Source organism: Pygocentrus nattereri, chromosome 1, assembly GCF_015220715.1.
Source record: "Pygocentrus nattereri isolate fPygNat1 chromosome 1, fPygNat1.pri, whole genome shotgun sequence".
Classification (NCBI taxonomy): domain Eukaryota; kingdom Metazoa; phylum Chordata; class Actinopteri; order Characiformes; family Serrasalmidae; genus Pygocentrus; species Pygocentrus nattereri.
In genome coordinates this window covers 25095121-25109816 of record NC_051211.1, presented here as the reverse complement: position 1 = coordinate 25109816, position 14696 = coordinate 25095121, and the positions used below count along the sequence as shown (strand labels likewise).

At 42.3% G+C, this 14696-nt stretch overlaps 1 protein-coding gene across 3 annotated transcripts in view; it reads left to right on the top strand.

The window, feature by feature from the left end:
* erf (Ets2 repressor factor) overlaps window positions 1–14696 on the top strand; it is a 40735-nt gene continuing 26039 nt past the window's right edge. For 2 of the 3 annotated variants that reach the window (XM_017708505.2, XM_017708503.2), the window contains exon 1: window positions 8639–9167. In XM_017708505.2, the coding sequence (XP_017563994.1) occupies window positions 9146–9167 (22 nt within the window). In that variant the 5' untranslated portion in view covers window positions 8639–9145. Of the gene's footprint in view, window positions 21–8638; window positions 9168–14696 lie in introns of those variants that run through there. The other variant, XM_037540915.1, reaches the window with a different exon arrangement.

Here is a 14696-nt window from a genome sequence, read left to right as displayed (position 1 = left end):
CTGGCACTGGACCTCACAAGGTACCCACACACACACACACACATGCCCTTGCAGACATAAACGACAGACGCGTTGAGTCTCTGTCTCACACATCCACTTGCACCTTCACATGCATGCCCATCAACAGAATATTCGGAACACCGACATGCAGACTGAGGTGGCATGAACCTTAATGACATTCTATTAAACCCACATGAACTCATGTTGAGATATACACATAGGCATAGACATAAACATGCACACATTTTCCATTTACCGTATGTATTAAAAGGAGGAGTAGATGGTTCCAGTTGAAGCAGCTTTGCTACACAGTCCCCAGACCCAGACTCAGAGCTGGGCACCGTTTCACTCTTTCCGAACTAGCTATGCCTTCTCTCGTTTACTTTCCACCCCATATAGCCTAACATGACCCTATCATTTCAATTCTCTCCCTCTTCTTTTTCTTGCTGGCCTCTCTCGCCCGAGTTCAAATAGAGCTATACTTTGCTCCTATAATATGAAACCGGTCTCTTTTTTTTTCTTTCCATTTGTCTTTTTGACAACATATCCAATCAAAACAGAGCAGCAACGTGGGTTTGTGGCCACTTGTGACGGTTTTATTTTTTTGCCTTGTTGCTATTTACGGTTCTTCCATGGCGAGAGAAAGATTAGGAGAGAGAGACTGTGAGGATGGTAGGAAAGGAGAGAAGAGGGGGGAAGTGGTGTATAGTGCCAATGGAAGGAGGAAGGGAGAGTTCCTTGGGAAGACACGAGAGACGCTGTCAACACACATACACATACACACATGCATGCGCACACATCCCAATATAGACTGACACCGTTCCACACATACCACTGTCTCTCTCACACACACTCACTAGGCCCTAACCACCCTACTACCTATCCTAACCTCTGTCTTATGCTTCACTTCCTAAAATAATCCGTATACTCATTAATTCTGAGTACTAAACATCAAGAAAAAAACAAATATTAACAGAAAATTACACAAAAAGCCTCAACAACTAAATATAACAACCACACTTTTCAGTATTTAAGATTCAGAAGTGCTTTCAGGGATATTTTCCACACTTCCAAATTTCAGTCCTAGCAGTTGGTTGTATTTTCTGCTCCTCATGATCCAGGTAATCCCAAACGCTTTCAATGGTGTTGAAGCAATAAGCCATTATATCCATGGATTATTGTGATTTTAGCAGCATGAGTAAGGTCTGTTCTTGGGTGTGATTTTAAGCAGGTGTTCTTAGACACAAATGACATATGGTAAAGTAATACACTGCCTCAGATGTTTTACCTTTCTAAAACGGTGACTTGTTAAAATACAATAAAATATATGCATTGAAAAAAGTTACTTTACTTATAAATGCAATTAACAATTCTTCTGCCAAGAAGAATTCAGTCACTCATCGTTGTTTAGTGCAATCATGTCATGAACTTTTTTATATTTTTGTAATATAATAATGAAAATATTATAAAATAGTGCTGTTTTTAATCCTATGACCCCAACAGATCCAGTACTGGACCGTAAAAAAAGGAAGTTGTTCTTTTAAATACAACAGTAACATCATTTTATAACGTTTAGCATGTAGAACTGGCGCTTTCTGTGTGCTACCATCAATGCTTTATATGAATATATGTTTTAGCTTGCCAAGTGACCACTGCAACAGTCGTGCTAATTTGTTCTAGCACTTCTGTGCGATTTCCTGGGTTATGTTAGCATCAAGCTAACTGTGTTGTAAATCCCTTTTCAATACTATGTCAATATTACTTATAGCAGATCTAACAAAACACAGACATTAGCATGCAAGTAACATTTTCTTGACTTTTTATATTGCAGTGAATGCTTCAGTAAATATGTCTGTTCAAAGCCTAACACTATGTCGTAAAGGATGGGTGATTAGCCTGTTAGCTATCTGTCAAGTCAGCGTAGGGTTGTAAGCCCCTCAGTTTAAATGAAAAAGGTTCTTTTCATCTACTCATCTATCAGTATGGTGGTCCATCAGTCGTTTTTATTGACTTGGCATGTTAATGGAGAGTTCAGTTTTTGTTAGGTGGTGATAGGTGTAGTATTTACAATGTAGTATTTGAAAGAGCCTCAGATGTATAGAGCTGCATAGGTATCTGGTCTTTGTCCTACTTTTTTATTCTTTATTATAGTTTTTATTTTCAAAGTAACTCAAAGTAACGTACAATAACAGTGTATGACAAGCTATTTTATTCCATTATGTTCTATACCATGTCTCATGTTCTTACGTTTCACCCCCAATATCTCTCTCTCTTTCTCTGTCCTTCTCTCTCCCTCTCTATCCCCTCACAGGCTGGGTGTTATAGACAGACTTGGCATCGTGCCTGAAACGGGTCAAATATAACTTTCAAATTCCTCTCTCGCAGTCTCTCTTCCTCACTGACTTACCGTGGCCTCACACACATACACAGTCAGTCTCTCAGTGGGGTTACAGTACACTTTATTTACTTTATTGAGTGGTCACAGGGCACCTGGCTGAACCACTTTTGAAATATTTACTTAAAATAGCTGTACGTGTGTCTCGTGTTATCTCTGGCCTGTAGCTATGAGAAGCATTCCCTATCTGCTAAATAGCCCTTTCTTTCTTTCTTGTCCATACATTTGTTATCACCTTACTGCTACCCTAAAGTCCCATACTGACCTGTGTGACTCAATTCATATGTGTAGACAACAATATACATTCACTGTTTTAAACATGTATGACTTAATTGTAATATCCATTCAACATCAGTACTGGAGTGTTCAGAAGTACTAAAGAGAGCAAGATATTCTTTCTTTCCCTCCATTTTCTTCATTTTGACCTCCTAACTCTTCCACTCTTTTTCCTCCCTTTCTTCCTTCTCATCCCTCTCTCCTCTCTTCCTCAGAAACAGAGTGTGTTAATCCTATTACAAATGTGTGAATACCAGCTGGGACAAGGAGAAGGGGAGGGAGAGGTGTGTGTGTGTGGGTGTGGGTGTGTGTGTGTGTTGGTTCACACGAGTTGGTTCCATAGAGATTAATTTGCACAGTTCAAATCCGGAATCTTTTTTCAGTTTAGTAGTTTTTTTTTTGTTTAGTTTTTTTGGACAGGGAGACATGGGCCTTAGTTCTTTAAGTTGGGAGCTGTAAATAAATCTGAGTGTCTGGATGTGTTTGTACAGAGTCAGAGGTAAGTGCTATGAGGTGTGTGAGGCAGACAGCAGAGGGACAGGCCCAGTGTGTTTCCTCAAGAGTTCAAGCACCAAGAAAATAAATAAGTCTTTTGATCACAAAGACCCCATTCACACTTGCGCTCACTCACTTACTCTCTCTCACTCTCTCTCTCTCTCTCTCTCTGTCTCTGTCGCTCTCTCTCTGTCGCGCTCTCTCTCTCTCTACATACACATAGGCACACTCTTTTCCACATTTACATTCTCTCTCTCTCCCCTTCTCTCAACGACCCCCAATCCCCTTTCCATTTTGGGCCTTCTGCTTTAGCCCTTTGCACTCTCACTATTTTGGCCCCGCCCCTTTCTTTCTCTCTCTCCCTGACCCTCTTTCCTAATCCCTTATTCTCTTGAGGCTTCTTCCCTTTTCTCTCTCTCCCCCACCCACAACTTCCACTCTGTCTCTCTCTTTCTCTCTCATCCACACTTTCTTTCTCTCTTGAATCAGAAGTCAGGGAAGCCCTCTGGTGCCACAGTTTATCTCATTTTGGACAACAACAGAAAAAAGGTGGATGGTTCAAAGAAAATGTGGCTTGAGGAGTGTGGCGCTGACCCTGACACCTTCCAACATCTTCATAACGCTTCACGTTACACACACGCACACACAAAAGAAAAAAAAAACTGCCGGCAGCAGCACACAAAGCTCCCTTTGTGTGCATGTGAGTGTGTGTTTGGATTCTGTATGCATGCATATGTGTGGACGTGTATATTGGGCCCCCTTTACAGGGTCAATGGGGGCCATTTAAGAGCTATAGTCATGTGTGGGAGTTGACCAGGGAGGGGCACCTTCCCTTTTGGTCCCAATCACATTAACATTTGATTTTCTTAATCAATCCTTCTTAAAATGCAGTAAAAGCCCTTGGCCTGTTCCTCCTGGCTGCTCCCTGCACAGACCCTCTCTGATTGCCTGGCACCAACTCTAACCCCAAATCTAGGTCACCACTTTGATCAGCTTTATCAGTGACCAGCTAATCATTAACCATTACCATCACGTTGGTGCTTAGTCTTGTCCAGGCAGCATTAAACCATTAGCTTAGTGATCACTTGATGTTAATTCATGTTCATTGGCTTCACACAAACATTGGAGTCGTTGTGCCTGGGCTATTTCACTTCTGGTGATCAATAGCAATGATAAGCAGATAAATAACTTTGATTTGTGCTGATAGCTATTATCAGTGTTCCTCTGGTATGTAAGCAATTCTGGTTGCTATGATGAAATTTCCAAGCGTGTTCAATCTTACATTCACTCATGTCAGCTGACTTTATAGACGTTACATTTTTTTTCAGTCAGTTCATTCAAAATGCGTAACGTGAGAATGGTATGGCCACTGTTGCCTAGTTTAAGGCCCTAAAATTTCTTACATGATGTTATTTCTATTATGCAAGCCTATTGCAACATCAAGGGCTTCAAATAAAAAGTAAGAAAGCAGAAATTTAAGAAACTTAATTCAGAATGATGTATGGAGCCATGTATGGGTGTAAAATGCCATTGTAGAAAGCTACATATTGTATGAACATTTCCTGAAGATTGAACCAATACAAATTCTCCAAAAAGTGAAATCTCTTTACATAAACTTATCCTGAAAATAAGGAACATATTTGGAGATACTTGTTATTCTTTGAACAGTGACGATAATGCTACCGTCTCAATGAATCCTCATCATTTCCAAAATTGTCATTTTAGAGGAAAAGGATCTTTGAATTGAAGTTAATAGAACAAATAATTTTGACTCATTTAACACAGCCTGCAGAAGAAACAAACTTAAATAAGGCATTTTCTGCACATTTAATGCACAATTTCTATTTATTTGCTGAATTAAATATATTAGATAAAGATACAACTGTGAGGAATATAAAGATAGGAAATGTATATGTATTTTATATTTAGATATAAATATAAACTGTTCTCCTCTGGATGTGTATTAGTGTAATAGCTGTATTTCAAACCAACTCTCATACTTTAAGCTCCTAGAACTACATAGGTACTATTATCTGTATTCTGTTGTTGTTTAGGGAGGTTGAAGAAGCTCACAGAAGGTAGTTGAGATGCTTGGATGCAGTAAAATTTTGATGTGAAAAGAACATCTCTGACCAAAAGAGACAATTTGACTGATACCAGTAAAAACCACCTTCATTTAAAGCAAAATCTGTGGGTTGCATTTGACTTCCAAAAACAATGCATGGCCTAATTCCCATTGAAAGATATAGCACATCCAGAATACTCCCTCAGTCTCAAGGGTAAACCCTGGTGTTTTTCTACTATTGCTGTGCAGATCAACCATGGTCTGTCGTACCCTGTGCCACAGGAGCCTCCCGGGGCTTGTAGGCCATGAGAAGTGCTCCCTCCTTACTAACCTCTCCCCCTCTCATTCTCACTCATCTCTTTCTCTGTCTCTCTCCCCTCTCTTTCTCTGCTGCGCGTCTGTCTGTCATCCTGATTAGGGACGGCAAGGTCGCTCCACAAAAGAGAGGAGGAAAAGAAAACATCTACAAATGAGGCCACAAACCCGATTTGGCCTCGCTTAGTCACTCACTCACTCACACTTGAACCAAATGGCTCTACAGGGCCTAAGATAGCAACTTCACATTAATATCACTTGGTAAGGTAAACTTTGAGGTGTGAGTTTCTCCTCCTGTTTTAATTCCATTTCAGTGTTCATGTTTTCACTGTGAAGCTTACCACCACTAAACTGTTGATGTAAACCCATTTCAACCCCACATTCTCCAGAAGGGTAAGACTGTCCTCCAGCTTTCTATTAGAGCGCCTTTGAGCTCAGACACACCATCAGATGCCACCAAGCAATTGGTGAGCATTGATGACAGATCCTTAATGTCATAATTTGTGTAGTGTGTCCCACACCACTGGCTCTAGTTGACTCTTGTCAGGACTGTTTTGACCAACTGAACATGATGAATCAGGAGTCAGTCATGAGAGAGAACTGAGAATCGGCGGTGAGGAGAGAAATGAAAGAGAGTAACACAACAGCAACGTAACTTATGCATTTGAGAGCTCAAGATCGAGCTGGACCTTTTCATTTATATGACGTGGTGCAAAAAACTCCTGCAAAATCCGACCTGATGCTTCTGACTTTTAAGCTACTATTGCAGACCTTACAGGGTGATTTGCAGCAAGGATCTCATAGAAGACACCATATTTTAGCCTGTTCCTTTGCTCCTGGCTCACTAATGCTTTCTTTTTTAACAAAAAATCCACATGTAGCACATTCTAAGGTATCTGTTTACTCAATAAGCACCAGGCAGTAAACTCTGGTTTGCTTTCACTTTCCCGCTCTGGGTTTATCATAACCACAGACATTACTGCAGCACCTCCTATACAGAGTTGTTCTATTTTGTGCATGTACTGTAAATTTGTTAGTGTTGGCTGTCAGCTGTAGTTTTTGCACTGTGTTGGAGTACAAATTTTCACAGGAGACCAGGTGACAGTGAGCTAACAGAAGATAAATAATCAATCACCCTAGTTCTTCCGTGTTGGCTTGGTGCCTCTGGGCCCTAAAACACATCCTGTCCTGACAATGCAAAAACAGAATGTGCATTTGTTTCTGTCTGTGTGCAAGTTAGAGAGAGAACAATTAGCACTGTATCGTTAAATTGGCATTGATGTGTAAATGCATTACAAATGTAATGCTTTCATGCCATGTCATGTCATGCAACTACTGCTGTAGAGAGAGAGAGAGAACGGATGCAACAGAAGGATGGAGATAGCCACCTACCTTCACCTTTCTGATTCCATTCAGCCTATTTCTTTTCCAGTGGTGAATCATTTCTGTGAGAAGTAACACTGACGCAGGGACAACATAAAGCACATGCACAAATCTTATCTGCAACAGTATTAGGTTAGGTAATGACTTGTCTACATCATGTCCTAACATTTTAGTATGTACTAAGGTATTCGGATGCATCTACATGCAGTGCACACACACACACACACAATTGAATGTACTTATTGATTATTGCATCTTGGGTGATCTGTCAATAAGCAGACAGTGCTAAGAACAGTTGTGAATGGGCTATGATGTGGTGATCAGGGACACATGACTACAATTCTTTCAATAATGAAGGAACCACCTAATCAAATGTAATCAAGAATCAAGCTTCTTTCTTTGTCTCTTACACATGATAATCCTTTATTAGTCCCACAAGTGGGAAATTCTCGATTCTCTTTCAAATTATGTTAGCAGCCCATGTGATCTGAACATTTGTAGCAGCTCATACATGTACATACACAAGAACTTGCAGCACATCTGTCAACAAACAGCAAAAGACTGACACAGTTAATATGGACAGTACCCTTTTTCAGTCTCGACATCTGATCAACAGTGGTCAGTAGAGACGCATTCAAGGCACACAGAAATGTCAGCTGTAAATGAAAGTACATCTCACTGTCCACTTGAGATCGGCTCACTTAAAAACAGATTAATTCTAAGTACGAACAGGGCCTAAAATATTATATTAGATGTTATAATAATATGAATTCCACAGATTAGACCTATAAACTAAGTAACAATGCCTCAGTTTAATATACTACACTCACAAGACAGTGTCAGATTTTGCTTTGTTGATTTTGCGGCTAAGTAACTTTTCTGCTAGCCTTAGGACTTTAAGTGAATTCACAAATTGACCTGCTAAAGAAATTTATTTTATAGTGTATCTAAGAGGCTACATCTGTGGTAGCACAGTCAGAATGTTGCCAGTCCATTATCAATGATGGACATTAGCTATGACACTTTCTAGTGTAAGAATTATGCTGACCTGATACTTTCAGTAGAAACACCAACCTTGATGGCGTACAGTTAGAGCTTGCAGCTCATCTGTTGATGCAAAATTTGTGTTAGTCATCCTCCAGCCCTTCATCAGTGGTCAATTTCGGACCACACAGCTGCCCTTGGCTCAAGCTAGTAGTGACGCTGACATATGTTTACAAAAAATAGGTGTCACAATTGTCCACCACCCTAATAATATCTGGTCAGCAGTGATCAGGACCTGATCAACGATGAGTGGGGTAGAGGCAAATCGTGTCTACTGACAGACGCCTAGAGTGTGTGTCTTGTACTCCTATATAGCTCTTGCGTGTTTTAACCACTTGTCACGACCTCCTCTCCTCTTTCCCACACTTGTTGGTCTTGTCGGGGCCGCGCGTGCGCCCGATGTTGCGTTCGTTTGTTCGTGTGGGTCAACGATGTGACGTCATCTCGCACAATCCACGCGCGGCGGCGTTGGCGGTCTCCACGGTAACGCTGCGAGCTGCAATGACGCCAGCCGAGCAAATGGCGAGTGGGCGTGACCCTCCCCCCTCCCCCCACCGCGCTTCGCGTGGGCGGCCCCGTGTGGTCGGGAGAACGAAACACGACACTCCGACACGGGGGGGGGGGCGACGGGGAAAGAGTGGCACAGTGAGTGGAAAAAAGAAAAAATCAGTGAAGAGAAGGAGGGGAAAAAAACGCCTCAGACTGATTTTTTTTCTAACTCTCTCTCTTTTTCGGACATGGTATGTTTTGACTGTGAGAATGACGTGGACGTGTTGAATATGCAACAGTGCAAGGCGACTAAACTAATTAGTAATTTACTGAGCGGGCTCCTGGGCTAGCGCTCCCAGGCAGCTCCCGTCCATCGGCACGACGCGCCTACATGAGTTCAGTTCTTGAAGAGAAGCTCTTTGAAGAGAAGTGAGCTTCTCTCGGACCGAGGCGGCGCTTTCCAACCGGGCTGGATCCGAGAGCTGCAGCCTCGAAGCGAGGAGGGGGAACGGTAGGGGGCCGAGCAGAGCCAGTGAAAGTAGAAAAGTTCAGTGAGGAGTTTGCGGCGAACGCGTTTAAGCACGCCAAGAGGAACAAGAAGAGAGGAGCTTGTCGGTTTCACCGCTCCAGTGATTGACTCGCTTCGAGTTAGCAGGCGAGCTAACGAAATAGCGTCTGTCGACATGAAGACCCCGGGGGATTCGGGTAAGTTTATAACAACAATGAATAAGCCACCAACTGGCTAGCTAATTACTCAGAACCAAGTTGTGCAGCGAGTTTATCAGACCTGTTCTCATTTGACCGCTGATTTAACGTCACATTGAATGCCCTGAAACTAATAGTGCGAGCGAATGGACCGGGTTTCATTAGCCTGCCAGGTATCCAGCTAACTTCACGCATCGTAGCTAACTAGCTAAGTTAGCTAGCTAACTAACTACCTAACACTCAATTAGCTGTAATCAGGCGTAATAGCTGCATCTTCCCAAGACAGATGTTTGTTTATTGTGCTAAGGTTAGCTAGGTAGCGTGCTCGGTTTACTTAGCAACTTTCTTTAAAAACGGGTATGAAGTTTAACTGAGCGGAAAAAGTAGCTTTGGCCGACTTTATATTTCACCAGAAAAGCGTAAGCTAAGTCAGCTAACCTAGCTAGCTCGAGTAAAGTTCGCCTTTACATTCGGCGAGTTATTTTCTGTTGTATTTATCGTCGCCCTTTGCACCTGGTCAGAATGGTTAGGTAGCCAGCTAAGTTTAGGGGTTTAGTAAACCGTAATCGTGCCGTCATGTTACTCTGTTCTCGGACAGAGAGTGAAACGCTTGCTTTGAAACGGAACCGAAAAAGTTCTTCGCTGGGGCGCCCAAGTTTTGGCTGCCTAACTTTCGGCCGCTCCGTTCAGTCTTCCCAGCTGACTAGCTGACCCTCGTTGACCGGCTAGGTGGCTATCGGCTAGCTTTCATATGCCTAATTTTCCATGGCGCTTTCACTAATGAGCCAGTGTTCTGCGCGGTGGTTTAGCTACTATACCAACGAGTTAGATTAACCCGAGACAAATGTTGAGGATTGGACGCGTAGTGGTTGTAACTGGCAATTGTGACCCATTTATGGCATCCACCATTTGCTAGTGCTCCTGCCAACCATTTGGCTTGAGAAAGTTGTGCTGCAGAACTAGCTAGCCGCGATCATAACCCCAGAACACGTCTTTGTTCGGCCTGCTGGTTGCATGGTGTCAAGTGATGGCCCAGCAATGTAGTTAAACCGATTCGGTGATACAGACCTTTCCCCGTTTTTAAGTGTTTTTCAAGGCATGCCTAGTCGTCACCGACGAGTCTCTTTAGTTTGAACTCCGTTTAGCTAATGTTAGCACTGCTGCCCCGAATCAGAAATGTGATCTAGGAGTAACGTTAGCTGCCTGGTAAAAGCTCCAGACTTCTACGTCGTAGGAGCTGCTCATCTCTCATGATGTCCTTTCGTCAAATTAGCGACTGGTTTCGTAGTATTAACAGCTTGAGTGACTTGACTATAATAACTCGCCGCCGAGAAAACGTACAATGGCAACCAAAGTTCTCGTGTTTCGGCTCTCCCTGTTTGTCAGCCTCAGCTTTACGGAAGGTCTGATGGTGTTTTGCACGCTTTGACTCGGACAAATGTAACGGTAGGCTAAGTGAGAGTTGCGAGTAAGTGTTCTGTGTTTGTAACATTTAGCTAGAGTTCACTTGTTTCTGGTCATCGCCCGTGTGTGTGAGAGAGAGAGAGAGAAGTCAGCGCATTGTGTCCTGAGGTATGCGCTCAGTGGAGTCGGAGGGAGGGAGGGAGGGAGGTGTTCGAGGCTCGGATACTGTTCGTGCTCAGGGTTAAGTTTGGCGGTGTGGGCTGCTTTAAGAGTCTGTTGCTCTTCTTGTATTGTAGTAAAAAAAAATCATTCCGCCGACGATGAAGTCATGTTCTTATGCATTAAACCATTAGCTGATTTCTTCCATTCCCCACCCCCCTCCTCTGGTGGTCCAAAACCCTGCCATGAAGTAACCTTTTTATGGTATGGTAGGAGGACTCCGTTTGGTGAGTCGTGCCTCTTTCTGTGTAGGTGAGCAGAGGTGGGCACGACATCTCGAGTCTGCATAGGCAGTAAAAAGTGACTCTAATTGTAACAAAAATCCGCGTACACGACAGTGATCCCCGCAAGTCAGTTTTGCGGTAAATGTGACTAGTAACCTACATCACCAGATGCTTTTAACTGCTCCCTTAAAAAGTTAATACCAAGTTATTACTATATGCGTGAACGTTTAACCAGACCAAAGCTTACCTGCTTGAAGTGTACAAATTTCGAAGAAATTGGAATTCCTGTCGTTTCACGTTTGGCGCCAGTTTCCCAGCTTTAATTGAATGAATACTGGATTGGACCTGAACGTGTTCTAGCCTAACCGGAGCAGATGTTCAGTTTGAGTTGGTTGTGTTGTTGGGCCTTAAAGTGAATTAGGGCTGTATTTTATACAGGCGTCTTGTGCTAGTAGAAATGCAAAATGACTTTTAAATGGTAAATCTATTATTAATGGAATACAAACTTTTAATGTGTCTATTGATCATGTTTATTGAAGGACGAAAGCAAAATGCTACTTTTGAAAAGTAGGGGTACCTTGGGGGAGCAGATAATGGCGAGACATGAGTTACAAGGTCCTGAATTGTTTTCATGCTCTGTCACTGCAGTACACCCCACCCATGCCTCCCTATGTGCAGGAACTCTAAAATCTCTCTTCCTGCAAATTCTTGCTTGGGTACCCATGGGGTTAATTACTGACACTGAAACAGCTATTTTACTACACTCGCTGCTACTGTTCTGGGTATCACCTGCACAGAAGTCCACTACCCCAGCTAGCCTGTGGTAATATGTTCACTCTGGACAATGTGCAAATGGATTTTAGCTTGGCTTGCACCATAGCTGAAGGTCTGGTTTAGCCAGTTTAAGCCGTAAATTGGAGAATGCAATTAAAAAAATTTTTAACTCGTTTCTCCTAATGTCAATATAAGGTTTTCACTACATATGTACTAATCTTATGATTCAAGTTTTACTTTTTTGGTGGATGCGTTTGGAAGAAAGCATTAGAGTCAGCAGTATTTAGAAGTCCGTCAGGTCCTCTTTACCAGCTACACATAATATCCGCCCATCTGTCTCGCAGGCCAATGGTGTCCCAGTTTGATATTTTTTCCACTTGCTTTACTCATTATATCAACAGTCCTCCACATGTGAGGCAGCACATCTGGAAACGGGCACATTGTTGTCTCTTCCAGTCTGTGAAGTGAAAATACCCATACGGGCAATTAGCCAGCATTTAGGAAAGGCAGCCGTGGGTGCTGTTAGTTTCAAAGGAAGGCTGTGGCTGGCTGTGAACTGGGTGGAGGTGTTAGTGGGCTATTCAGCTTTCCAGGTATGATTCACTGCTTTGCTGACAAGAAAATGCCTCAAGTGTTTTGAAACACAGGTATGGTGGATAAATGCTTCATGCAAAAACAAAAATTACCCTTATTCCCCTTGAAATCAGCAACTCCTTTCATTTTATCAAACCCTGTCTTTTAAAGGCTGTGGGAATAGTCATTTTCCTTACATACCAAAATATGTGATGCATTACCATGTTACACGCTGTATTAGGTGAGACATATTATTGCTTATTAATATTACAGTGATGAGACTCGAGATATTTTCAAGGCAGACAAAAGTTGCTACAGTGCAGTTAAAGATTGTCTATTTAGATTTTAGGTTGAGTAAATTTGGGGGGTGTGACCTGCTGGAGCATCAGCGACAATGTGCGCACATGCTTTCTGAGTGCATCATGGGTCCCATCACAGTGTAGAATAGCATGTGGTGGCCATTATGTCTCATTTTTTGTTTTAGTTACCATATTACAATTTTGGTGGTGCATTTGGTTTGCAGCTTGTTTGCAAACCAAGAAGACATCCTGGTACATGTTGTGTGTAGAGAAACTACCTTGGAAAGTGAAGTGTTGTGGTGCACTGATGTGGGAATTCAGTGCCAGTAAAGGGCTCTGGTGTTTTTCACGGACGTATCTGGAGATGCAACTAAAGTGTAGATACTGGTAGTTAATACACATGAGTGTTACGGAGAAATATACATTTGTAGACAGTAACAAATACCATAAATAAAATTCAAATATTTTAGTTTTGTTATCCAGTGTCTCCTAAAGGTTATGGTCTTACAAAGTGCAGGGTTATCCATTATTGTTTAGTTGTCTGTCAATACCAGTATTATTCCAGTCTCGTTGTTCACCAGTAATTGTCTTTTTTTTTTTTTTTTTTTTTTCTTAATTGAGTTGATTCTTTATTTATTTTTATTTTGAGGTCTACAAAAGATTTTTGCATACTTGTGTAACACCACTTTCTGCAGTGCCTCCAGCAACATGGACTAAAATGCACTGAGATGAAGACCTCTGCATGCTGACAGTATTCCTGATGTCATCGTTTGAGTTACCTCTTTGTCTGCCATAAAAGCAAAGCCACCCAGGTAGCAAGATTTTGACTGGCTGATGCGCAACACCAGTCTTGGTGGATTGGCAGTGCTTCCTGTCTGACCCATGGTGATGTACAGGAAGCAGGTTTTTCCTGGAAACGACTGAGCGAGATGAGAGATCAGCGACAAACACAACACATGGTGAGGCTCAGGTAATGTGAGCTAACCAAAACCACATGCCAGAGTGTAATGCTGACATGATGTGGGTCTGAAGAGGCATACACAATGCTGGCTGAAGATGTTCTCATCCCGTGGAGGTGTAACGAGAAAGCCAGTCAACTGGAACCAAACTATAGGGGTTTATGGAGCTGATAAGAAGTGCTATCTCTGAGCACCTTTTGGCCCAGCTTTCCCTGTGAAACCTGAGACATCACTGCTGTCTCCCTTCTCTTCATAGTTTGCCTTGCTGGACAGTTTTGTTTTGACCACCTTTGTCAGTACTCAGGATTTATGTAGTTAAGGCTACCCAAGTGTACATAAGCTTTAGTAAAGAGATGTTGAGATGAAAACGGTGCTGTTTGCAGTAATGTGGCTTTTTATTTTTTATAAATTCCTGATTAACATGTCTGGATTTTTTCATCTTTTGATTTAGTCTAAATTTGCTTAATCTGTGGGATAAGTCTTTGAATATCAAAGGTTGCACTTTGTCTCGTTACTGGCATGGCTTATGTGGGAGCCAAGATGAGCTGAATGCACAGGTTCCTCTTGTCTTCTCTGGCTGAAGGACAGAGATTTCTCTGGCTGTGGTTTCTGCGTGACCGAGGCTTCTGGAGTGTTGTGTCTACTGAAAGCCATGGTTTGGTGGGAACTCTGAGGTTTTGTCGAGACTGTGTCTGTCAGTGCTCGCCCTATGTGTCTGTGGCTTTAGCTTTCCCTTTGGTGTGTGTGTGTGTGTGTGTGTGTGTGTGTGTGTGTGTGTGGTCGTACAGCATGATTTGTGTGTGTGAGAGCACAAGTTGTGTACTTTGACATTTTCAAAAGCATCCTTGCTTGTGCTGAGACTGAGGGTGAGACAGGAGTAGGTTGCTGTTTGTGACGTTTTGAAGAGTGCTTGTGATTTTGAGTCAGTTTTTGACATGGTTGAAAAGAAGACACAGCGAGAAACAGATTTAAAGGAATATTTTTACACAAAATGCAAACAACTAACATGCCAACATACTGTCATGAGTGTGAAATTGATACGTTTCCCACACAGACTATTTTTGAGCAACCTGCCCA